Source organism: Macaca fascicularis, chromosome 10, assembly GCF_037993035.2.
Source record: "Macaca fascicularis isolate 582-1 chromosome 10, T2T-MFA8v1.1".
Taxonomy (NCBI): domain Eukaryota; kingdom Metazoa; phylum Chordata; class Mammalia; order Primates; family Cercopithecidae; genus Macaca; species Macaca fascicularis.
Genome location: NC_088384.1, coordinates 94,102,806 through 94,126,791, shown reverse-complemented (window position 1 = coordinate 94,126,791; position 23,986 = coordinate 94,102,806). Strand labels below are relative to the sequence as shown.

The 23,986-nt window shown below is 45.7% G+C and overlaps 1 protein-coding gene across 2 annotated transcripts in view; it reads left to right on the top strand.

The window, feature by feature from the left end:
- Positions 1-23,702, top strand: part of TTI1 (TELO2 interacting protein 1) — a 50,377-nt gene extending 26,675 nt beyond the window's left edge. The window contains exons 3-8 of one of the 2 annotated variants that reach the window (XM_005568973.5): positions 423-623; positions 4,034-4,182; positions 7,523-7,663; positions 9,617-9,821; positions 10,119-10,206; positions 23,081-23,702. In XM_005568973.5, the coding sequence (XP_005569030.3) occupies positions 423-623; positions 4,034-4,182; positions 7,523-7,663; positions 9,617-9,821; positions 10,119-10,206; positions 23,081-23,264 (968 nt within the window). In that variant the 3' untranslated portion in view covers positions 23,265-23,702. Of the gene's footprint in view, positions 1-422; positions 624-4,033; positions 4,183-4,566; positions 5,088-7,522; positions 7,664-9,616; positions 9,822-10,118; positions 10,207-23,080 lie in introns of those variants that run through there. The other variant, XM_045362963.3, reaches the window with a different exon arrangement.
- The last annotated feature ends 284 nt before the right edge of the window (positions 23,703-23,986 follow it).

Genomic DNA, 23,986 nt, shown 5'->3' with positions numbered 1-23,986 from the left:
CACAAATAAATAGATACGCAAATGTATAATCACATATTGTGATGAACTGATATGAAGGGAAAGAGCAGAGAGCTATATAAGATATCATGTAAGTGACCTAAGTTAAACAGGGTAGTCAAGGGAGGCCCTTATCGTGCAAGTTCTATGTGTTCTGAGATGTGACTTGGAGCTAACCAGATGTGAAGTAGATGGGAGGAATTCCAGACAGAACAGCATATGCAAGAGTTCTGAAACAGGAAAATGCTTGCTGCATTGGGGGAACTGGAAAATAATGGGTTAATGGTCAACTGGGAGGCCGGAGAGCCAGGCAGGGACTGAATCATGTGGGGGCTGTGCAGGCCAGGGCAAAGAGCTTATTCTGTGTGAAGTACTCATGCCTGCTGTTAATAGCCAAGGTGATCATTGTAGCACTTTATTTACAGCCCAGTGGTTCCCAGACACAGGTAATCTCGGGCACCTCCAAGAGCAAAGTTTAGGAGAGGAGGGAAGTCATTTGAACCAAAGACCAGCAACTCTTGAGAAGAGCACCACCACAGCTGAAGACATCGAACAGTTTTTGCTGAACTACCTCAAAGAGAAGGATGTGGCAGATGGAAATGTCTCAGATTTTGATAATGAAGAAGGTAACTTGGTTTTTTTGGCTTAGCTGTTTTTTTCTTTCTGAAACAGATTATTGTAAAAATGGTGAAACATCATTACAGAAAGGGTAGAAATAAGAAAAGTCACTCATAACCTTACCAGGCTAACATAGTTGTTCCCCTGTTTTGTGTAATCTTTTTCCATTCTTTTCTGTTGCAAAACTGTTTTTACGTGGTTGCAGCTGTGTACCCTTTTTGTGTTTAGTTATAAGCAACTCTGTTGCTGTTGAATTTTGATAATTAATGCTTTAATAGCTGTTACTAAGTGTCCATTCCGCTGTAGGACATTTAGGTTGCTTCTGGCTTAATAATAACACTAATAAACAGTGCTGCAGTGGATGATTCTGTGCATGTGACTTTTTTTTTTTTTTTTTTTTTTTTTTTTGCATATTTCTTTAAATTCCCAAAAGTAGGATTTCTGGGTCAAGGATGTGAACATAATTTAATGCTTGCCAAATTGCCTTTCAAAATGGTTGTGTCAATTTATACTTTTCCTTCGGCAGTGCAGGATGAATACTGGTTTCACCACAGCCTTACCAACATTGGCTATTTCCAGTTTTACTTCTTCCTAAATTAATAGGTGAAAAATGGTTCTTGTTATCTACCTTGCATTTCTTTGATTACCAACAAGATTGAATGTCTTTCTATAAGCTTCTTTCCTAACAGGTTTTTTTCCTTATGGCCATTGTCTATTCATATGCTTTGTCCATTTGTTTATTGGTGGGAGGAGATTGCAGTGTTTTTCTTACCAATTTATATGATAAAGAAGGGAGTTCAGGCTAGTTGAAGCTCTGGCCTGTTGTTTTATTCACAAGCTCAATCTGGAGCTTCAGGTCACGGAAGGATTAATAAATTATTAGAATCTTCTCTGCAAATATAAAATGCCAAGTCATAATGAGCTTGGTGGTCTCAGAACCATCCTAAATCGAACTGAGTCCCAAATTAGTTTGTTAGGTTGGAATAAAACAGATTTCTTTTTCTTTTTCTTTTCTTTTTTTTGTTCTTTTCCTCCTTTTGGTGATCTCCACTGTGAGATTCTGGTGAACTGAAGCCAGTACTTCCAGCAGAATAACATGAAATAGTAGCTCGACACAACTCACTGCAACAAATGCCTTCTAAATAGCAGAGAAGCATCACAGGACCCAAATAATGATTTATGCAGAGTTGAGTCATTGCTCTCCCCAAGAACAGAGTTTTCTGATCAGAAATTTATCAGGCTTTTTCTTCTCAGATTTGTTTCTTGAGCCAACCCAATCCTTTTCGTGAACTGCACCCTTCACCCAAACCTGGAAATGCTGAAGCAGTGGAGGCATTCTGATCCCTCATAATCCAGATTTGCCATTCTTGTTCAAAATTTGAGCACTGTCAGTGAATCCATTCCTTCATGATTAGGATCTTCTAGTGTTAGTTGATGTTCACTTAGAGCAGACTGAAAGAGTCAAACCCTTCTTCCAATACCAGGAAAATCCACATCCCTCAAATAACATTCTGCAATAGGTGAATTTCAAACAACAAATTCCCCTCTGGGGAAAAAAGCACAGGCCTATCATCTTTATGCTTATCATTCATCAAGTACACACCACACACTTGGCATTCTAAGGAATGTTTGCCTCAGTGCTGGCTTGACATGAGTTTTTTGTTTTAAGCACATAAAAGTACCTTGTATATCTGAGGTCCCTTTCTCCAAGAAATCCAAGCATTCTACAAATGCATTTTCATTTATCTTTTCAGCATCTGTTAGAGACAGGTGCATCCTCTACTGTAAGAGTCTGTCTTTCCAGCAGAGGGAACTGAAATTGGAAAAAGTTAAGGGAGCAGTGCTCTGCTCAGTGGAAATGAGCACAGCTGGTGATCAGGGTTGGAATGAGGCTGGGGCTGTAAGTAGATCAGGAAAATTTTTCAGGGTAGGGATTTTGGCCTGGGTTTCATGCAATTCTCAAATCTTGTGATGTTTCCATTTACAAACTTACATCTATCTCATGCAACGCAGCACTCTAAGCAGTGAGAATGATAATGGCTGGTAATATCTCATTTAGTGCTTTCAGTAGCATGTGAGGTATATGTGCTGTATCCCTTTTTTTTCCAGATGAGGTAATGTAGGATGAAAGAAGTTGCTAATAGGTTGTAGAGGCAAGACTTGATCCAACCTCCTCTAACCAAACTCCATGCCCTGTGAACTACACCAAGCTGCCCTTATTACCTCACCTACAAAGATAAGTAAGGTTTGATTCTGGCCATCAGAAGTTCTTACAGCCTGATGGAGAAGACAGACGTGCACCCCTTTTAATCAAAGGATGAACCAAGAGGAGACGAAAAAGTGAAGGACAGAGCAGAGGCCAGCCATGGAACGTCCCAGCTTCAAGGCTCCACACGAGAACCGTATCTTTTTTTTTTTTTTTTTTTTTTTTTTTGAGATGGAGTTTTGCTCTTGTTGCCCAGGCTGGAGTGCAGTGGCACGATCTCGGTTTATTGCAACCTCTGCCTCCTGGGTTCAAGCGATTCTCCCGCCTCATCCTCCCAAGTAGCTGAGATTACAGGCGCCTGCCACTATGGCCGGCTAATTTTTGTAATTTAGTACAGATGTGGTTTTGCCATGTTGGTCGGGCTGGTCTCGAACTGCTGACCTCAGGTGATCCACCTGCCTCAACCTCCCAGATATCTTGTTTTTATCTTAAATATTCATTAATGGAAATTTAGAAAAGACCAAAGGTATAGGGAAAAAATTTAAGTCATCTGTTGTCTCATTACCTTGTCACTTTTAATATTTTGCTGTACTTCCTCCCATGCAAAAACATATGTAGTAGTGTTCATGCTGCATATGCAATTTTGTGTTGTGCTTTTTGTCTTTTTAAGACAATATTATTTTATAAACATTTCTCTTGTTGTTAAAACCCATGCTAAGCCTGGTGTAGTGGCTCATACCTGTAATCCCAGCACTTTGAGAGGCTGTGGCAGGGGGATTGCTTGAGCCCAGGAATTGGAGACCAGTCTGGGCAACATAGTGAGACCCCCATTTCTGTAAAAAGAATTTAAAAATTAACCGGGCATGGTAACACGCACCTGTAGTCCTAGCCACTCAGGAGGCTGAGGTGGGAAGATCACTTGACCCCATGAGTTTGAGATTGCAGGGGGCCGTGTTCACACCACTGCACTCCAGCATGGACACAGCAAGGCCTTGTCTCTAAAAAAAAATAGGGACCTCATAAAATGCCATTATATGGCTATACTATGGTTTCTGTACCCATCATTCCCCCTTGCATGGAGGTGTCTCAGTCCATTTACAGTGCTGCTGTAACCAAATACCTAAGACTGAGTAATTTATAAAGAACAGAAATTTAGGTAGCTCTGTTTTATCACTCATACAACACTGCCCCTAGTTGTGCTTTTTTTTCCAGAGGAACAGTCAGTCTTTCCCAAAGTGGACGAGAATGACACCCATCCAGATGTGGAGCCACCACTGCCGTTGCAGATCCAAATAGCCATGGATGTGATGGAACGCTGCATCCACTTGTTGTCAGATAAAAATCTGCAAATCCGCCTGAAGGTCAGTGCACAGCTGCTTCTCTGCATTCTCAGAGCAGTAGGACTAAGGTGTGGCCTGGTTGGCAGTGGCTACACGGATGAGCACGTAACTCCCCTTATGTCGTAGTCCATGTGTGGTGGCCAAGAGAAGGCATCCAAAGGAATTTGTCTGTGGGGTGACAGTTTTACATCTTTCTGTGTCTGCTCAGATGCCAAAGGAGCTGAATCTCCTGCATTAAAAACCACAAGTTTTGGGGATTCACTGAATCTCCAAGGAAAAGAAAGCCATGTGCTTTGGGAAGGATATTATTTTCTCAGCTATGTAGGATGCAGGTTTTAATACTTTAAAAGATCATTCTTCCAAGCCTGACACTAGCCCTTATCTCTCTTTCTGTTTTCATCCTAGGGAAAACTTGAACACTTCCTAATATAGCCTGACTTGCTGGCAGTTTGCCAAGCAGCACCCCCATCAGCAAGGGCTGGAAGTATACAGTAGTGACTGCAATAACAGGACAGTGGGGTGGGGTAGAAGTGGGGGCCAGGGCTTTCCGAATCACCCTGGAGAAGATCTTACACCCAAAGGGAAACAGCATTCCTCCTTACCCCCAGGCAGGAGTGAGAAACACAACTGTCAGCCGAGCGCAGGGCCTCACGCCTGTGATCCCAGCACTTTGGGAGGCCAAGGCGAGCAGATTACCTGAGTTGGGAGTTCGAGACCAGCCTGACCAACATGGAGAAACCCCGTCTCTACTAAAAATACAAAATTAGCCGGGCGTGGTGGTGCATGCCTGTAATCCCGGCTACTTGGGTCGCTGAGGCAGGAGAATCGCTTGATCCCAGGAGGCGGAGGTTGTGGTGAACCAAGATCTCGCCTGAGCAACAAGATCAAAACTTTATCTCAAAAAAAAAAAAAAAAAAAAAAAGAAACACAACTGCCTTAGTGACTCACTGTTAGTGATGAGGGTACATTGCCTTGCTCAGGGGTGATGGGCTAGGAAACCCTGATCACAGATTATCTCAAATCTCAGGGTCTGTGTTTTGTGGAGTTTGTTTAGTCTTCCTGAGACAGCTCTTAGCATTCATCTGTTGTTCCATTCAGCAAGCACTTAACCTTTTACCTGCACAGCTTTAATGTGGGTGCCTGGCTGATGCATTCAACATACTCCTGTATATCCTTCAAGACCTTCCCTTTTGTAGAGGATTTGTAGCAGCTGTATACATACCATAGTTATTAAGAACATCAGCGTTGGAGTCAGACCTACATACCTGAGTCAGTTCAAATCCTGATTCTGCCTCTTATTAGCCATGTGACCTTGAGTAACTTAATTCACTATTTTGAGCCTCAGCATCTTCATCTGTAAAATGAAGATGATGGTACCTACCTCACAGAGTTGTTGATTATAAATATAAAACAGCATTTAAAAAGACACATATACTCATTCATGTACTAAATGCTTATTGAGGACTAGTGCAGGTCAGGTGGAGGGTGTGTAGAGGGGATGATGCAGACACGATCCCCGTCTTCACGGAACTCCCTGTCTGTTGTGGGGAGAGAGGCAATACACAGATTCATACATATTGGAGAAAGGCTGTCAGGGAGCACACAGGAGGAGAAACTGAAACAGCTAGGGGAGACCGAGTTCTGTTACCACTACATGGAGAGGCCCAGGAGGCAGGTTCTGTTTGATAGAAAATAGTAATTCACCCATGCAGCAGGTATGTGTTGGGAACCTACTCGGTGCAAAACCCTGCTGACTAAGACAGAGCTTACCTTCTGATTTAGCTTACCTTCTGATTTACCTTCTGAGGTCATCAGGGAAGGCCTCTCTGAGGTGGTAACATTTCTCAAGGCTGAGAAGGAACCTGCCCTGCAAAGATGCAAAGAGAACATTCCAGGCAGAGGGGAAACGTGCATCTTTGAGTGAATGAAATGTCATGTAACTTGTCCCATTAATAACAGAGCTCAAATTCCAAGCCTGTCCGTGATACCACAGCCATTTCCACTCTGCTCCCCTGCTCCCCGCTGCGCAGCCGAGCTTTCTTTTACTCCCTTGCCTAACTATTCAACCCTCAATGGCAGGGCCTCTTCTGTTCCAGTTTCAGTGCGGACCAGCACATAGTAGGCACCCAGTAGGGTTTACTGCTTCGTGTTGGCTGGCTTCGCTCTGTCTTGCTGACTAACGAGAAGTTGCCCTGTGAAGGTTGGCCGTCTGTGCGGGAGGGAAGCCTGCGCTGACCGTTGTACTGACCGCTGCAACACTGATGCAGGCCGTCTCTTTTCAGTGAGTTTGAGATGTAAGAGATCAGGAAACAAGGAAGGTAACTGATATTCAGTTTACGTGCAGGGTAGCCCAACCCTTTCTGGTGAGATTAGCCTGTACCTCAACTGCCAGCTGGGCCTCTCCATGTAGTGGTAACAGAACTCGGTCTCCCCTAGCCACTCAACTTTCTCCTCCTGCATGCTCCCCATCTCATTCAATGGCACGTGCATCTCTTCAGTTGCTACCCCTGAACCGAAGCAGCTCTTTTAAAACCCTCACTTCCCCTCCCCAGTATCCAGTCTTTCAGCAATTTAAGCCATGTCATCTCCAAAACAGATCTCCAGTCCTTTGACTTCTCTCCTCTGCCGCCATCATGTGGCCACATCACTTTGCTCCTCTCATGTGGATCCTAAAGGGCCTCTTTGTTTCTCTCTCCCCCTTCAAGTCTCCTCTCTACTCAGCAGCCAGAATGACCTTTCTAAAACATGAATTGTATCATGTCACTTTCCTGCTTAAAACGCTTTGATGGCTCCTCACTGCACTTAGTACAAAATATAAAAAAACTCCTAACAAACCCCTTTGTAGTTGGTCCCCATTTTACCTCTTCTCTGTAACGCTCCACGCTGCCCTTCTCTCACTTCTTAGGAAAGCTCTGTTCCACCTCTGAGTCTTCCTCATCATGGTTTCCAGTTGCATGAATCTTCACAGAACTAACTCCTACTCATCCTTTGTGTCTTCTTTTAGAAGCTCCTTCTTCAGCGAAGACTTCCCAACAGTCTGTGGTTTAGATCCTTCCCCTCGTTTCTTTGCATTTCACCTTTGACTTTCCTTCTTGTCCCAATTGCTAATCATCACTTCATTTAGGCGTTATCTAATTAAGGTCTTTCCCCAGCTGACCACGAACCCTGCGAAGGCAAGGAAACGTGTATATTGTCCCTCTGTGTCCCCTCAGTACATAGCTAGTGCTTGGCATGTAGTCAGCACTCAGAAAACAATTATCCAATTAATACATTTCTAAACGTTATTCTTTGAAAATGGTGACTTGATCCCAGGTATCTGTTTTCAAGCCTGTACCATCTGCTGAAATCATGTCTCTTTCAGGTCTTGGATGTGCTGGATCTGTGTGTGGTTGTTCTGCAGTCCCACAAGAACCAGCTGCTTCCCTTGGCTCATCGGGCCTGGCCCTCACTCGTGCACCGACTCACACGGGATGCCCCCCTGGCAGTGCTTAGAGCCTTCAAGGTACTGCACCAGCATCCCCCATGGTCTGTTGTGAGGGTAGAGTTAGTAGGCGCAGAGCTCACTGGGGCCTTTTGGATTGGTTCTCTTCACCTGATTGCAATGTCACATACTGTGAAGAAAGTATAGAAACATAAGAAAAGCACAAAGAAGAAGGTAACAGTCTCCTTTTGAATTTGAAGCAGATGAACCAGTAGATGAAAAGGCCAGGCTGTAAGCTCAGCACTCCTCCACACAGGAGTTTGTCTCCTTAAAACCACTTTGCAAGGTAGGTATATTGTCTTTACTTTTGGCGAAGGAAGAAAGAAGCTCAGAGAAGTTAAGGAATTTTCTCACAATCAAACAGCTAGTAAGTGATAGGAACCCAGAGCAGTGAGTTCACTCCATGTTCTTTGCACTGCACAGGAGTCAAGGTGAAGGGGCGAGGTTCTAGCAGTGGGTGTCCTCTGCCCAGCTGAGTGATGCTGGCAAAACCCGGGACCACCCATTTTCGTGTTGGGCTTAGGAACACCTAGCCCACCTTTCTCATAGTGTTGTCAGGGATAAAATGGGACTATTTGGTGAAATGCTTTGAAAAGCTAACAGTCCTATATATATGTAAGTCCTATATGTATGTATATATATTATTCTCCCTGGCTTAGTTTAGCTTACATTAGCATGGATATTTTAGCTTATTTATATCCTTTCTTGTTCTTCAAAGCCCTTAAGGCAACCTACAGAGATACATACCACAACAAGCTACCGTAAATTAGAAGAAGGTGCGTAAGATGAAGCAGAGAGAAAAGATGTGTAGGGATACAAAATGAAACTGGTAATGCACCAGATACAGTTGGCCAAAGTAGTTTGATCTTCTGTAAATTCTTCAGCATATACTAGACCAAATTAAAATATTAAAAATTAATGTTTTTTTCCCAAAACAAAATTCACAAAATGACACGCGTGCTTGTGTATGTATGTGTGCCAAAAAAAGAGGAAGATTAAGGGGGAGGGAGGTAGGTATTGCTAAATCTTATCCAGATGTACTGGGGGGTGAGAGGGGTTGGTGAGACTAGGTTGTCTGAAATAACAGCAAGCAAAGAAAAATGAAAAAAATATAAAGATGTGTGCACGATAACTGAGGCTGCTTTCCCCATGCACAGACACAATGATGACACCGAGGTCTATAGAAGCTGTGCCATTCAGCTGAGGGACCTGAAATGAGAGTCTTGTTCTCTGCAAAATCAGCAAACACTCTGTGCTGGTTATGCCTTGCTTACCAATTTTTAAAGAAATTCCTATTATCCTGTATACTCAGTCCTGTGCAGCAGGGCAAAACATTTCAATATGTTCTGCTAGAGAAAGTGTAAAACAAGACATGCAAAGAAACTATCTGTTCTGAAAGATAGAATGAGGGTGATGTGCATAAGAGGTTGTACAGCTGAACAGAAGGATCACCAAGTCGGCTGCAACTTCAGGGACCCTGCCTTGGTTCAGCCCAGGGACCTTGGCCTAGTCACCAACCTCCTGATGCCTGCATGTGGCAGCAGCTGGGCCATAGTGTTCATGGTTGCTCAGCTAGCTAGAGTTAAAAGCATATGTATTTTCTCAAGGGATGTTAGGAAGATTCAAGAAATGATCTATGTGAACTGCTTTAAGCTCTTCTCTCTTTTTTTTTTTTTTTTTTAACAAAAATGGGAGGGAAATCAAGATATTAATCATATTATTCATCCAACCCAAGATTCCTTTGAATTATTTGCTGTGTAATCTGTATTTATGGATAGAAGCAACCATGCCTTGGGAGCAGAGACCTCCAAATTCATAACTGTCAGAATCACAAACCATGGGCAAGGAATTAACAGCAGTAATTCTATTTTTTTTCCAAGCAGAGACCTAGATGAAATTGAATTACCAAGCGTTCTTTAGTTCTCTTGCTGCCTTGACGATGTTCACTCACCAGGTTGGGGGCTGTTTCTGCAGGTTTTACGTACTCTGGGAAGCAAGTGTGGCGACTTTCTACGCAGCCGGTTCTGCAAAGATGTCCTGCCAAAGCTGGCTGGCTCCCTAGTCACCCAGGCCCCCATCAGTGCCAGGGCTGGACCAGTTTACTCGCACACACTGGCCTTCAAGTTGCAGCTGGCTGTCCTACAGGGCCTGGGCCCCCTCTGTGAGAGACTGGACCTAGGTGGGTACCAGGCAGTTCCAGCTGGACACACACTCAGCATCTGTCTCACCCCTGCCATCATGCCCTCTGCTCAATTGTGCCCCACCCCCACCCCCACCCCCACCCCCGCCCGTGTACCTCCTTCCGTCTTATTTTGGCCTCATTTGTCTGTTTATCTTGATGTGTTCTTTGGCGGGATGGAGTAGAGAGCCCAGAGCATCTTGCCTAGCTGTTGCAGTTTCTGCAGACACAGTTGGTCACTGCTTGTCCCAAATGAAGTGTGAGGGCTGACGCTTGTTTTGTTTGTCTTTTCTGCAGGTGAGGGTGACCTGAATAAAGTGGCTGATGCCTGCTTGATTTACCTCAGCGCCAAACAGCCCGTGAAATTACAAGAGGCTGCCAGGAGGTACGTCTGCCTGATCACCCGCGTCCCTTTACGTTTGTTCTAAATTACAGATGATTTGCTAATGGCAAGCAGAGTTGAGGCATCTCTGCTGTTTTCTCTCTCTCCCTGCCAGGTTAAGATAATTTCTTTAACTGTGCCAGCACTAGAGATGGTATTTTTACTAGATGTGTTTCTCTTTGCCGGTAACCTTTTCCTCTCCTGCAAAGTCAGCAACAATTCCAGAGGGTCAAGAAGCAGAAAGACGGTGTGCTAGAGAGACTCAGCACCCTCCTGGTTGGAGGGGAATCTGTTTCTAGGCCTGGAGACCAGGTGCCTGGCACTTCTTCATGCCTCGGCTCCTTCAACAGCAAAGTGAAAGTGCTGGGTTCCTGATAAGGCATACGTCGACTCCACAGCAGGTCTTAGATGGGCATTGGTGCCATGAACCCTCACAAGTGCCATGCAGAATTGTTTGTGTGCAGGCAGGTGCACATGTGCCTTTTTCTAATAGGAACCATTCATAGGTTCTAATAGGAATCTGTGACCCAAAGAACATTAAGAGCTGCCAGACTAATGGCTTAAAGGGCCTTTTCTGGTTCTGAAACTAGGTGATTCCAATTTCTAAGAGTTTGACCATACTTATTTGAGAAAAGCTGTATCACCTCTAGGAGAAGAAGCTATTGCTGGTTACTTTAGGACTAAGAGCTGAAACTCTCTGAGCACAACAGCATTCCCCAGACGTGAGACCCAAAGTCTACTCTGCCCCTCTTCTCCCAGCGTTCCTTCCAGGCGGGAGCAGCCTGCATCCTGGAACTGCCATCCCAGGATGTCTGCTGCTGGGGCGAAAGCTGGGCCTGGCACTGTGTGCCGCTCTGGGCCCTGCAGCTCCTCCAGCCTCACCAGCTTCATGCCTGCAGCAGAATCCCTGCTTCTTCCTAGCTTCTCGAGGCACATCCCTGATCCTCTTCAGTGGGGTGGGAGTTAGGAGTCACCTCATTCCCTGAGGGGCGAAAAGGCTGCTCTGACTGTGCAGTGAGGAGAGCCAGCTTGCCCCTTATAAACCTTGCACTCCCTGGGAGTGATGGTAATATCTTCTTGAACTGATTTATTGTCCTTTGCTGTTTTTTGCTCTTGATTTCCCATTTCCTTTTTTCTTCCTGTCCCTTTCCCGTCACATCCCTTAGTCCCAGAATCAGTCATAGTTTTGTGAGCACAGGGGCGCATCCTAACCAGCTTCTGTCCCCAGGCATTTTTATTCTGTAGAGAATCAACTTAGGGTGAAAATAGTTCTCCCTGGGCGGTGCCCCTGGAGCTGATTGTGCTGTGATTTAAAGTGCAACTCAAGAACATAATGAGTTTATCTTGAAGTAAATTCTTTTAGATGCCTATTACAACCAAGAGTTACAAAGGTCTAATTTTCACATTCCCCATTCCATTCTACTTTTCCTATACCCACCCCATCCCTTCCTTCAAGTTTAGAACCATCAAATAAGCTAATATTCTCAATTCATTATCTTTTCATTTCTAATTCTTTTTCTGCCGCTGAAAGCAATTAAACCCGGAATTGGACCTTGCTGAATCTTGAGCTGGTGTTCAGGGAGCCTCAGGTGGAGGAACACGCAGCCCCACCACTTGACTGCAGCTCCCTTTGTTTGCTCCAGCACATTCCGTTCAGCGGCTGAGTCAGATGGCCTCCCTCCTGACGGGCAGGGAGCAGGAGGAAGAGCTAGGTGGATTGCTTCACACATATCACCTGCAAACTTACCTTGAAGTCGGGGGGAAGAAAATCAGTCTTGTCCTTGATCCAAAATTAATAAGCTCTTTAAGTGGGAGAAGAAGCTTGAGACAATAGGAAGCCTGGTCTCTCTGTGAGCCTCATTACCGCATGGAGAGAGGGGTGGGTGGGTGGGCCAGCCACTTAGTATTGAAAAGTCATACCTGGCAGTTGGGTGTGGTGGATGGCTCATGCCTGTTATCCCAGCGCTATGGGAGCCCGAGGCAGGCAGATCACGAGGTCAGGAGTTCGAGACCAGCCTGGCCAACGTGGTGAAACCCTGTCTCTACTAAAAATACAAAAAGTTAGCTTGGCGTGGTGGCAGGCACCTGTAATTCCAGCTACTCAGGAAGCTGAGGCAGGAGAATCGCTTGAACCTGGGAGGCGGACGTTGCAGTGAGCCGAGATCGTGCCACTGTACTCCAGCCTGGGCGACAGAGTGAGACTCCATCTCAAAGAAAAGTCATTCCTACTGGTACTGAGGAACCAAGTCCCCTGCATGAGGTGGAGTCCCCATCTCAGCACATGGCCCTGCCATCCATCCCGTTGTTTGTTCTTAATTCTTCTCTGACCTTCACACCCCACATCCATGACCAAAAGTAAAGCCTGCCTACCTCACTTGGAAAATTGCTTTCAAAATGACTTCTCTCAAAACGACACCTCCAAGCCACTAGGTCAGGCCAGGCTACCATCATCTCCCACCAGAACGACAGACCTCACCACCAGTCCCACTTCCATTCCTGCCCCTCTAGGTGTTCTCCATACCGCAGTCAGAATGACACACTTACATATGCTTACCCTTGTGGGAGAAGAGAAAGCTGTGTTCTTTGCAAGGGCCCAAGCGGGAACCTTGGCTTAGTATTCAGAAAAGCCAGAGAAGACCAGAGGTAGTGGGTTTCCAACCCTGGGCAGATGACCAGCTTGCTTTGGAAATGGCTCTCCTGTCTGCCAGAGGGCTGGTGAGGGAACCTCTCAGGGCAGGAGGCTGGTGCAAGGCCTTATGCATTCTGGAAGGAGATGGATATGCACTGGCCCTGTAGAGCAGCCATGTCTGTGGGCCCCTCTGGCAGGTGGGCTTAGGACCTCTAAGGGGGCGCCTTCATCGAGTTTGGGTGGAGGCAGACTTAGCAGCCCCATGAGAGTTCGTCTTTATGTGCATCACGCTTGGGTTTTTCCTTGCTCCTGTTTGCTTTTCCTGGCTCCAAAGAATGACCAAACCAGTGTTTGCTTTTTTAATTTGTCATATTAAATATAGCCTTTGTGGCAGGCTTTTACATCCAGGCTATAAACTCTAGAAATGGAAATTGATCAGGGGGTGGTTGATATAACCGAGGTTGTAAATGCTAAGAACAGAGATGCCATTCCAGTTTAATGCTTTTATCTAGTGAATGTGCCTTGTATGGAGGGGGCATAAATCTTCCAACTGGGGGAGGCATGGGGGAGGGGCAGGAAGGTGAGGGCAGGGTGTGACCTTGCTGTGTGTTACCACCAGGTGTCACTGTTAACTGGCAATGCAAAAAAAAAAAAAAAAGCTCCCCCAAAGTCCCTCTAGTTAAGTAACTTCAATGGGTAACAAATGTGCCAATCATATTTGTGGTGTGGGAGGAGGGCTTAGCATACCAGGAGCTAAAAATAAGACAGTGTCCCTGAGGGTAGGCATTGGATTACAGACAACAGGTCAGATCAGCCACGCCCCCATCTCAGCTGACTGCAGTGGCAAACTTTGCTGATTGAAATTCTCAGCCTCCAAGATGTCTCCTGGCATGCCCTGGGCCTTCTCAGTTCCGTGCCTTTCTGGCCATGTAGCTTTTCCCTCCTGTACATGAAAGGAATTTGAAAAGAGAGCATACATCCCAAATTTGTTTTTCCTTGAAGTCCATGCATGTACTTAGCCTAGTTGAACTCTATTAAAACCATACTCCTTGAGCCAGTCTCTTAGCAGACTCTGAGATTCCCTGGCTTTTGCAGTGAGGTTTTACATCATCCAATGAACCTTTTTACCCTGGGCTAAAAGGAAACAAAACTAGACAACACCTATTTTTGAAAAGATGAAGTCAGGCCATGTGATGAGGCTCACACTTGTAATCCCAGCACTTTGGGAAGCTGAGGTGGGAGAATCACTTGGGCTCAGGAGCTCCAGACCAGCCTGGGCGACATGGCGAAACCCTGTCTCTACTGAAAATATAAAAATTAGCCGGGCGCAGTGGTGTGCACCTGTTGTCCCAGCTACTTGGGAGGCTGAGGCAGGAGGTTCACCTGAGCCTTGGAAGGTCGAGGCCATAGTGAGCAGTGATCACACCACTGCACTCCAGCCTGGGTGACAGAGTGAGACCCTGTTTCAAAACAAAGAAAAAGAAAAAAGGATGAAGACAGTGCCCAATAAGTCTCATAATAGAGGAACAAAGCTTTTAGGATGCTTGGCCTCCACCCCTAGTCTTACCCCCACCTGCTAACCCCAGAGCCCAGATAGGGATGCAGGGTGCCAGCAAGTGGTGACCAGCTGGTATACCTTCTGGCCACACAAGTCCTGGATGCTGTTATTGCTGTAGCCCCTGATGGGGCGCTGGGGAGGTTGCCATTCCAGCTCCCTCTGCCTCGCCATTGTGTGTGAGAGAAAAAGCAGCAGTCTTGGTTTGGACAAACCGAGGTTGAGATCTTACTGGCCATGTGACCTTGAGCAAATGATTTAGCTTCATTTCATTTTCTTCCTCTGTAAACTGGGGGAGATGAAAACCTCATTCTCATAGGGTCCTTGTGGATGAATCGCATCAGTACGTTCAGGGAGTCTCCAGGTACTGTTCTAGGGACTGGAATTAGAGAGAACAAGATAGGGGCCTCTGCCCTCTGCTTATGTTCTGAAGGTATATTTACATCTGTGTACACACCTATGTGGGGTACATTGTATGTAAATTTCCCAAATAGGTGATGCATGATGTGTATGTTACACATAGACACATAGACACTGACCACAGAATTTCTAGTTGTAAGCCTGCTTCATCTTTACTAAAATCTGAACTGGAGATTTCACCTCGAAAGGTCTTTTTCATGTTAATTGTGCCACCACGGTTTGCAGAAGTCAGGACCAGGTTTGAAGGTTCATTTACTGACTGACTTCCCTGCTCTCTTTCTAGCAGTAGGATCCCAACCCATCAAAGAACCAGCTGGTGCCTTCAAACCCTGGACAAACACAGACTGGCACAGGCTCATCCATTTCATCCCCGTCAGAGCCCCAACTCCTCTCTTTACCCACACATGAGCCTATTATATTTGAACGGATGAGGAGCCACAGAGGTGATCCATTAGTTCAGCTGAGCTTGAAATTAGTAGCTCATCGCCTTAAATGGTGTGGGCAGTTTGACTGAGCTGGGACTGCAAAGCTGTTCCCCCTTGGATTGCACCCAGCATGGAAATGAGGGCACACCTAATATTTTTTCCTTTTGACACTTGATTAATAGTTGACAAATCCAAACCCAAGTAGTTAGCTTTCCTATTATCCATCTTTTGACAGGCATTGCTGCTTTTCTTTCTGAGTCCCATTGTTCTAAAAATACACTCAGATCTGAAGCTGTTCACTCTGCATATATAGGCCTGATTTCATGGTGTCAAAGATAAGAGACATCTGGCAGGCAGATTACAAACCAAGTGGGTTGCTGGGTTTCAGAACTGAAGGCAGGGACCTCTGGGCTACTTAAATCTACTTAAATTCAATGCTGCCAATTCTGTCCCTACTTCCTTAGTGTTGTCATGTCACTGATAACCTGCCGGGGTCAACCATCTTACCACCCAGTAGGAAAGCCAAGCATGGGGTGTGTGTGCACAGTGCAGGCCGTGCCAGGTTGGGAGCAGAACGCTCTCGATGACAGATAGAGCCTGGTCGCAGCACTGCCGGCACAAAGTGGGTTCTGGTCGTCAGAGGCTGTGGTCGACCACAGGGTAGTCATTTCCTCGCTCTGCAGGCTCTGCCATCCCTCTCGAACACCTCAGGGACGCGGAAGTAAATGTTGTCTCAGTACTGAGTAAAGTAGCCAGGGAGATGATCTCTATTGTCTTATTGTATGTGTGTATTTTAAAAGATTCTTATTAGGTCTCTTATGATGAGCCAAGTGCTGTGTTGAGAGTTGAAGATTTTCAAAGGTAACTACCAAGGCCTCACATTGTTGTTCGATAGCAAGATAGCCTTGGACAAATTAATTCACTTCTCAAAGTCTCTGTTTTCTCATCCATAAGACTGAAAAGAGCATATATATTATTTTGCTTATTTCACCTACTACAACAATGACAAGGATTCAGTAAAGTCAGGTAGCACATAATACCACCACAGAGTAGAAGTCACTAAATAGTACTTGTTAATCATTATTTAAATTTCTTATTCCAAAAATGACTTGGAACATCTTATAAATTGTTTGCAACAAAGAAATGAGGAAGGAAGCAAAGAAATTTTTTAAACGGAAAAATAACAGCAAAAGCAAGATGAGACCCAGTTGAGGTTAATATAGACAATCCAGTTAGAGCCCTGCACTCTTGCCAGAGAGGAGCTTTCAGAGTGGCTCTGTGCATACTGACAGACAGCAAAGAGGAAAATGATACAGGAAGTACCTGAATAAGAGTTTTTTAAAAGAAAAGGAAAGAAAGCTTTTCAGAAAGAAGCATGGATTTCCTTATTACTGAGGCTTGAGGAAAATTTCTCCATGGGTCATCTTAAAAGAACACTGGGTACTATCGTGAGTAATATCCTCAACGTCCTTGCAGTAAATACAGAAGTACATTTCCTAGAGCTGTTTCCGAAGGCATCCGTGAGTGGAGACTACTGGCTTAGTGCCAAAGCACAGATTACAGGAAAACAGTTCAGGCAGGAGGGGGGCAAGATAGGTAGGCTGCTATGAAGATGTCTTTATCTTCAAGGGTACATACCTTCCAGGGAGGTGCAGGAAACTGAATGTGGCAGGAACTGAGTGCAGCCAGCTGGGGGAAAGGTCCGAGTCAGCCCTCACAGTGCTCAGCACAGAATGCCACTTTGAAATCTGTGCCCAACAGCACTGTCGTGGGATCTAGGCTTGCAGGGTTCCTGGAGGCAGGAGAACTGGCCAGATGGAAAGGGCCGCTTTTAAATCTCGCCCTAGTGGGATTTAAACCCTCCTAGGTTCTGGCTTATTTTTGAATTGTCTATAACAGATTGGGCCTCTCAGTGCCATATCCTTTTAAATATGCACAAAGCAATGGAGTCATTCCTCTGCATTTATGATACTTTATCTTGCGGCACTTCAGGGGTATGGTTAGCATCATTTGCTTCTACTGGTGTTTATGGTTTTCAAGCCTGCCCTTGTTGCATTTAAATATTTTTGATATGAGTCTCTGTGTGAGTACGCATATTGGTGTTAGATCAATAGATGAATGGTTTTGAACAGGTAAATATAGTTAAGTCTAACCAGCATGTATAGCTGCAAAGGTAATTGGTAGTATTTATTTGGGGAGTAACTCGTTGCTTCAAGTCATAATCCTCCATTTCCAACATTTAGAAACAAAAAACGACCTCCGTGCAGGGGAAGATAGCTAAATGGAATAGCAAGAAAGGACAGGCTTGAAATACTGGTTAACCAATGAACCGAGACCCATTAGAGTAAATTACTGAGTATAGAAACATAGCCCCACTGCTTGCTGGCTAGGACGCATCGACACCCTGAGCATCCATTTGTTTAAAAGGAAACACACGGCCTCATCTGCAGCATCAGCATGTACAGAGTGATGGGAGAAGAGATGGCCAGAGAGAAGGAGAGTGTGGAGGCTGTGCTGCCAGAGAAGGAACAACGGGAACACCAAAATAACTTAGTGGATATGCCTGCTTTCCCACAAGTGAGCTTACTTTCCCACTGCATTTAGCGGTGCCCACATAGAGAGAGCCTATCGTGTTCCTAAGGAGACATTTCTGAGTAACTTCTTTAGAAGCCCCAAATAAATAAGCAAACAAACAGATCACAAAGCCACATGTTCTTTACCACTGGCATTTACCCTGACGGCTCATGAGAGCATTTTATAAATCCAGAAGGAGACGGAGAACAGCAGATCCCTCAAGCAAGTAATTGACAGAGGAAGAATAGCGTGTCACCCAGGAGTGCGGGAAGCCCCGCATTTCAGTTACAGTTTATTTAGCTTCACTGGGCCTTCATTGGCTGGCGGTTTTCTAGAGCTCCCTTTGAGCAGATGTTGTCTAGACAGAGATGGTGAGAACATACTCTAATATTCGCTCCTACAGCAGAGCAGAGGGGTTTCTTTTTGGTTTTGCCATGTTGGGAGGGTGGGGGTGGATAATGATCCAGTGCCCATGATTGAAAACTCTCGTGGTCTCTTGGAGCTGCCAGGGATCTTAGAACTGATCTGGTCCACCTGCTCTTTACAGAGAAGCAACTTGCTGTGCCCCTTCTCAGGAAGCCATGCCTGGTGCCACCCCGCACATCACTTCTAGGATGGCCCTTGCCACAGTGCGCCATGGGCCTCTGTGATCCCTTGTCTACCCCAGCAGACAGGGAGCCCCGAGGGCAGAGCCTTTTTTGTCCCTCTGTCTTTGTGCCACAGGCACCTCAGTTAGTGCCTGGGCTGGACCAGGCTCTAGTAAATGTTTGATGAACCACGAAGAGATAAGACTTAAACCCAGCTGACCAGATTCCAGGAGCACGTTTCCTCCCTCCCCATTCCCGCCTCCTTGCCCCCAGCTTGCTCACTAGGAGCACCCCCATATTGATCATGAAGGAAGGAGCCGCTTCTGGTTTGGCATCTGGAGTTTATTAGGTACTTACTGATAGCCGTCAGTTGTAGATAGGGCTGAAGTGCAGGCAAATGGCTGCCTGCATGGAGTGAAATTCAATAAAACCGCATTTTAAGTGAAAAATCAGTATAAACACCAGGCTTCTTTGCCATGGAAACAGGTTGCTTAGAAACTGCCTAACAGCGAGTTCTAAATTTTTTAAAGTCAAGTTATCATTTAAGCTACACGGCCCTACAGGTTATTGAGAGATAATCACTCGCCTCAGGACACTCGGAGGCATGCGGCACAGCTGAGTGCCTCCCGATACTCTGGGGACCAGATAATCTCTTGATAACTGTGCTCCCTGGAGCCACTGATTTGGGCCTGGGGGAGGAGAAAGAAATTTTTGTTCAGGAGTTAAATGGTATACATACATTTTTTAAAAAGTGTTTCTCTTTGGGTTTGAAAAAAAGATGGAACTGGCCATTTGGCGTGTTCAAGAGCCATCCCTGCGCATCGCAAGATGTATTGGGAACATTTTCCAGGCAGTTACCCCAGTCACTTCAAAGCAGAGGTCCTGTCTTTGTCTTCTGGCTTTGGCTTATGCAAAAGGAGTTTTCAACAACTTCGGCTTTCAGCTGTTCACTCTCCGGGGTCCCTCTTCCCAGCTAAGGCTAGGCAGGAACTGGCCCCAGGACAAAGTGGCACCAGAGTTTGGAACAAAGCCTGGTGCTAAGCACTTAGATCAGACCTCCTGGGCCTCAGGCTCAGCTCCCGGGGGCTTAAAGCCAACAAGGGTGTAGGTTTGGAATTTGTCACATTTAGAGTTCAGCAGGCCACATGCCTCTCGGGGAGGAGAGCACAGCTACGCCTGCCAGCCACCTGGTTGCATGGCATGGCATTTGCTCCCCACCTCAGGCATGCAGAGGACAGAGTATATTGCATCTGTTTCTTCCTGAAAATAATGGGGAAAATTAGAACACCACTGACTGAGAACTGGGACCCCCCCCCCCGCCGCCCCGCCACCAAGTCAGTATGGAGAAAGTTACGAGTGAAACAAAAGACAAATGTTTTGCCCTTTTCAGGGTGTCTGAAAATTATCCATGGCATGGCGATGCTGCTAAGGTTGGTAGTGATAATTATGCCTCAGACTCTCTGTCTCCCTCTCTCTCTCTCTCTCTCTCTCTGTCTCTCTCTGGAAGGAAAGAAGGAATACTGTTTTCGTTACATACTTCAAAGTGTTGTCCTGCACCCCCTCTCCTCTGAGCTTCAGAACAAACCTGTGAGGAGAGTGGGCCAGGTGTGATCATCTTTGGAGAAAGAGGAAACAGGTTCATGAGGCAAAATAACTTGCTCCAAGCCACAGAGGTGAGAGACGGAACGTGCATTCCTGCCGTTCTGGGGCATCTGCCCCTTTAAGAGCAAAGAAATGAGACCCAAAACAATCCTTCCAAGAGTTTGGCTCTTGCTTAATAAAAGAAGGTGAACTTTGCACATGTTTTCCCTTTGCTTTTCTGTTAATATTTTATGTGGGTATCTTGCAGGGCAAAGAGAGTGGCTTATTTTCTTTCCTTTCCTGCCAATGAATACAACATTCATATTTAGCATGTTAAAAAAGAGCTCAGAAAATGAACATTGTAGCGTTTTCATGCTGTGTAAGTCAGCGCAGCTATGACTGAACTGGGTCGCGTGGCACCACTTTGCTGGGTGTTGCCCAGATAAAAATATTCCTTGAAGCTGGGAGAGCGCCATGCTGTAGCTTGAGAAATTGTTCCAGCTCTTGAAAGGGGAAAAAAAATCAAATGAAACCATTTGCATTCTAACAGTCTTTGGCACCAGGGAAAACTGTCAACTGTGTCACGTGTAAACAGAAATCTGCTCACCGGTTTTGGTGCATTTTTTCATAATTTCCCTTGCCACTCTAATTATCAAAGATATTTTTATTTTTAAACAAAAATTGTCTCCCACGCAGGCCTCATCTCCTTTCTGCGGTGAAGTGGAAACGATGAATTAGAATATTCTAATCACTTCTCCAACAACCACTGTGGAGGTTATAAACACAAGATTATCCTAAGCAAAGGAAACTTAAATTGTTTGGGCACAGAACAGGCCAGGAAAAAATTCAGTAGGCTGGGCCCGGTGCTCACACCTGTAATCCTATACTTTGGGAGGCTGAGGAGGGTTGATCACCTGAGGTCAGGAGTTCGAGACCAGCCTGGCCAACATGGTGAAACCCCGTCTCTACTGAAAATACAAAAATTAGCCAGGTATGGTGATGGGCGCCTGTAATCCCAGCTACTCAGGAGGCTGAGGCAGGAGAATGGCTTAAACCTGGGAGGTGGAGGTGCAGTAAGCCAAGATCGCACCACTGCACTGCAGCCTGGGCAACAGAGTAAGACTGTCTCAAAAAAAAAAAAGCAAATTCAGTGCCCTTGTCCACCCTCCCCACTCCCCCACTGCCTCCCTGGCCTCTTTAGTGTATGTCCATTACACCTAAGGATGATATCAAGACTGGCTTCATGGTAAGACCCAAATCCCCTGAGGGTGCAGGTCTTTCATATTAGTGAAATTAAAACCCAGAATTTACTCCCACTTAGCAGGCATTGAAGTTCCTATTTAATGCCGAACAGTATGCAAGAGGTTCCTCAGAATAATTGCCAAGAATAAAATGTAATTTATCAAATAGATACTACATACTGTTAATTGGTAAATAGGGGTCACGTGTGCTAGACTGTGTAGGGCTTGATCTGTGCTTTAAACCTCAGCAAAACCCTGAGTGAAGTACATCCCCCATTTTTGAAATGGGGAGGCTGAAACAGGGCAAGTTGAATAACTTCCCAAAGCCACATGGTTAGTGATGCCTCTGATAATTTGAATCCTGTTAATAATCTTCCTTGTTCCTTCCTTGATGGTGAGAGTTTAACCCCTCCTTCAGATCCTTTTGTAGAATTTTAAGTATTCTAGAGAGGGGTGTCGTCTAAAGTCGTCTAAAGTCATTCATGTGCAATGTAGTAATTCATGTGCAATGTAGTAACTCATGTAGTAATTCATGTGCAATGTAGCCACGTCCTCATTAAAATGAGAATTCAGTCATTGTTACATGGACATATTGTACGGGGAAAAAAAGATAAAAGAGAAATGAGAACCTGTTCAGTCAACATTAACTGGATGCTGACCACATGCCATTCCAGGTGCTGGAAATACAGCAACCTACAGAACAGATGTGGTCGCTGGTCCCTGCCCTCGGGGAGCTTGTGTTGTAAGGGAGATGATCAATAGTCAATATGTGCTGGGAAAGGTGTCCCGAAAGAGAAAAGTAAGGGGCAGCCTTACTGGGGCACAGTGGTATGGGCAAAATGGCATGGGGAGCCCAGCCTCTGAGCAGGCAGTTGTGAGCTGAGATGGGCAGACTGGCTGGGAGGTCCCGCCCACTGTGGGAGGGCCCCATTCTTCCAGGGATTGCCAAGCCAGACTGAATTGCCACCGCGTATGAAGTTTACACTTGGACTGCCCAACACAGTGGCCCTGGGCACATGACTGATCTTTCAGAAATAGTATTTGAGCAGCTAAGAGGCACAGGTTATGACCCCAAAGTTCAGACTAAGGCAAAAACCACCCTCGGTGGCTGTGTGGCGTTCAGTAGCGCAGGCCCTTGAGCTCTGTCCCTGTCACGTGTCAGAGGACATCAGTGCTCTATCTCTGCCAAAGGTTACAGAGCAGGGCTCAGCCAGTCCTGCCCCAGGAGAATAAAAGAGCCCTTTGCCAGCCTGCTAAAGGCGGCATATTCTGTGGATCTGATCCCTGTGAGGAAACGGGCTCCTCACACGGGAGCCATGAGTGTCTGTTCGCACCACCAAGTATCCATGGCTCTCAGCCAGAAAGGCTCCAACTGCCAAGTTCAGCACCATGCTGGAGGACCATAATAATGAGGCTTGCTCAGGGCCCCCGAGCAGGACAGGGAGCCCTGCCCTGGGCCTGCCCCTGACCCTGGGCTGGGCCTGTGAGCTGAGCAAAGCCTTTAAGAAAGGGTACACTCTGTCATTTTTCTTCTTTATGAAAACTCCTGCTTTACACTCTGGAACTCAGCCTCTTTCTTTGCCAAGAGCTTGTTTGCTGTCAATATTGTTCTGCTTAGACTAATTACTGGTTTTCTGTATGTCAGTGGATATGAAACTGTTACCTGTATTTCTGTTGGGCTTTGGGACCATCCTACTGGTCTTGTCTTATGAATTCAAGTGGGTTATTTCTACTATTTGAAGTGACTTGATATGGTTACCGGTTTCTTCTCAAATAGCCTGGTAAATAGTCTCCTGGTTGGGGCTGTAGCACTCCCCACCTTCCCTGCCTGTACCCTCTACTCACTCCTTTCCATCTCTCCACAGTGTCTTCCTCCACTTGATGAAGGTGGACCCAGACTCCACCTGGTTCCTCCTGAACGAGCTTTACTGCCCCGTGCAGTTCACACCTCCCCACCCCAGCCTCCACCCCGTGCAGCTGCGCGGGGCCAGCGGGCAGCAAAACCTGTACACGGCCAACGTGCTCCACCTGCTCACAGAGCTGCAGTGACCCTGCTCGCCCACTACAGAGGCCACCGATCCTCCCCTGCCAGCCAGAAGTTGGGCTGACCCCACCCTGGCCATAGGCGGTGGCAGTGGCAGCAGAGAAGGTGAATTAGTCAGCCAATCGATTTGTAAATTGATCAGTCACACAACTGCTTAGAAATGGATTGAAGGAAAGTAGCTGACTGTTATTTATATTTCATACCTTGTGTTTTCAAGTGACGTTGTCTGGTGGCTCTAAGGGTTTAACTCCTTAGCCTACCATCTCTATAGCCCCAGCTCCCTCACAGGTAACATGCACACACAGACACACACAAGAGGTCAGTTCCCCTCCGTCTGCATACACCTCCCTCTCTTCAAATAATGAGATGGAACTAATTTTGTTGTACCTAACCTGTTCTTTGGGAAACAAACGGAAATAAAGACACTTCTTGGATGAAAAGTATGACCAAGAGCTCACTTTGAAGTTTGTTATTTAAACTGGGTGGGTTTTTTTTCTTTTTTTTAAATGAGTTTATATTCTTGAATGGTTAATATAGAACCATGGTGTAAAATCCAAATCCAAGCAGTACAAAACAGAAAACAATAAAGAGTAAATCTCCCCTCCCCATTTCCCAGCCGTCTGGTTTCTCTCTCCAAAGGCAAACACTCATAACATACTTTTTAAGCAGGAGGTTAATTTTTTTTAACTTTTTACTATGGGTAATAGTGTAATGGAGTCCCATGTCC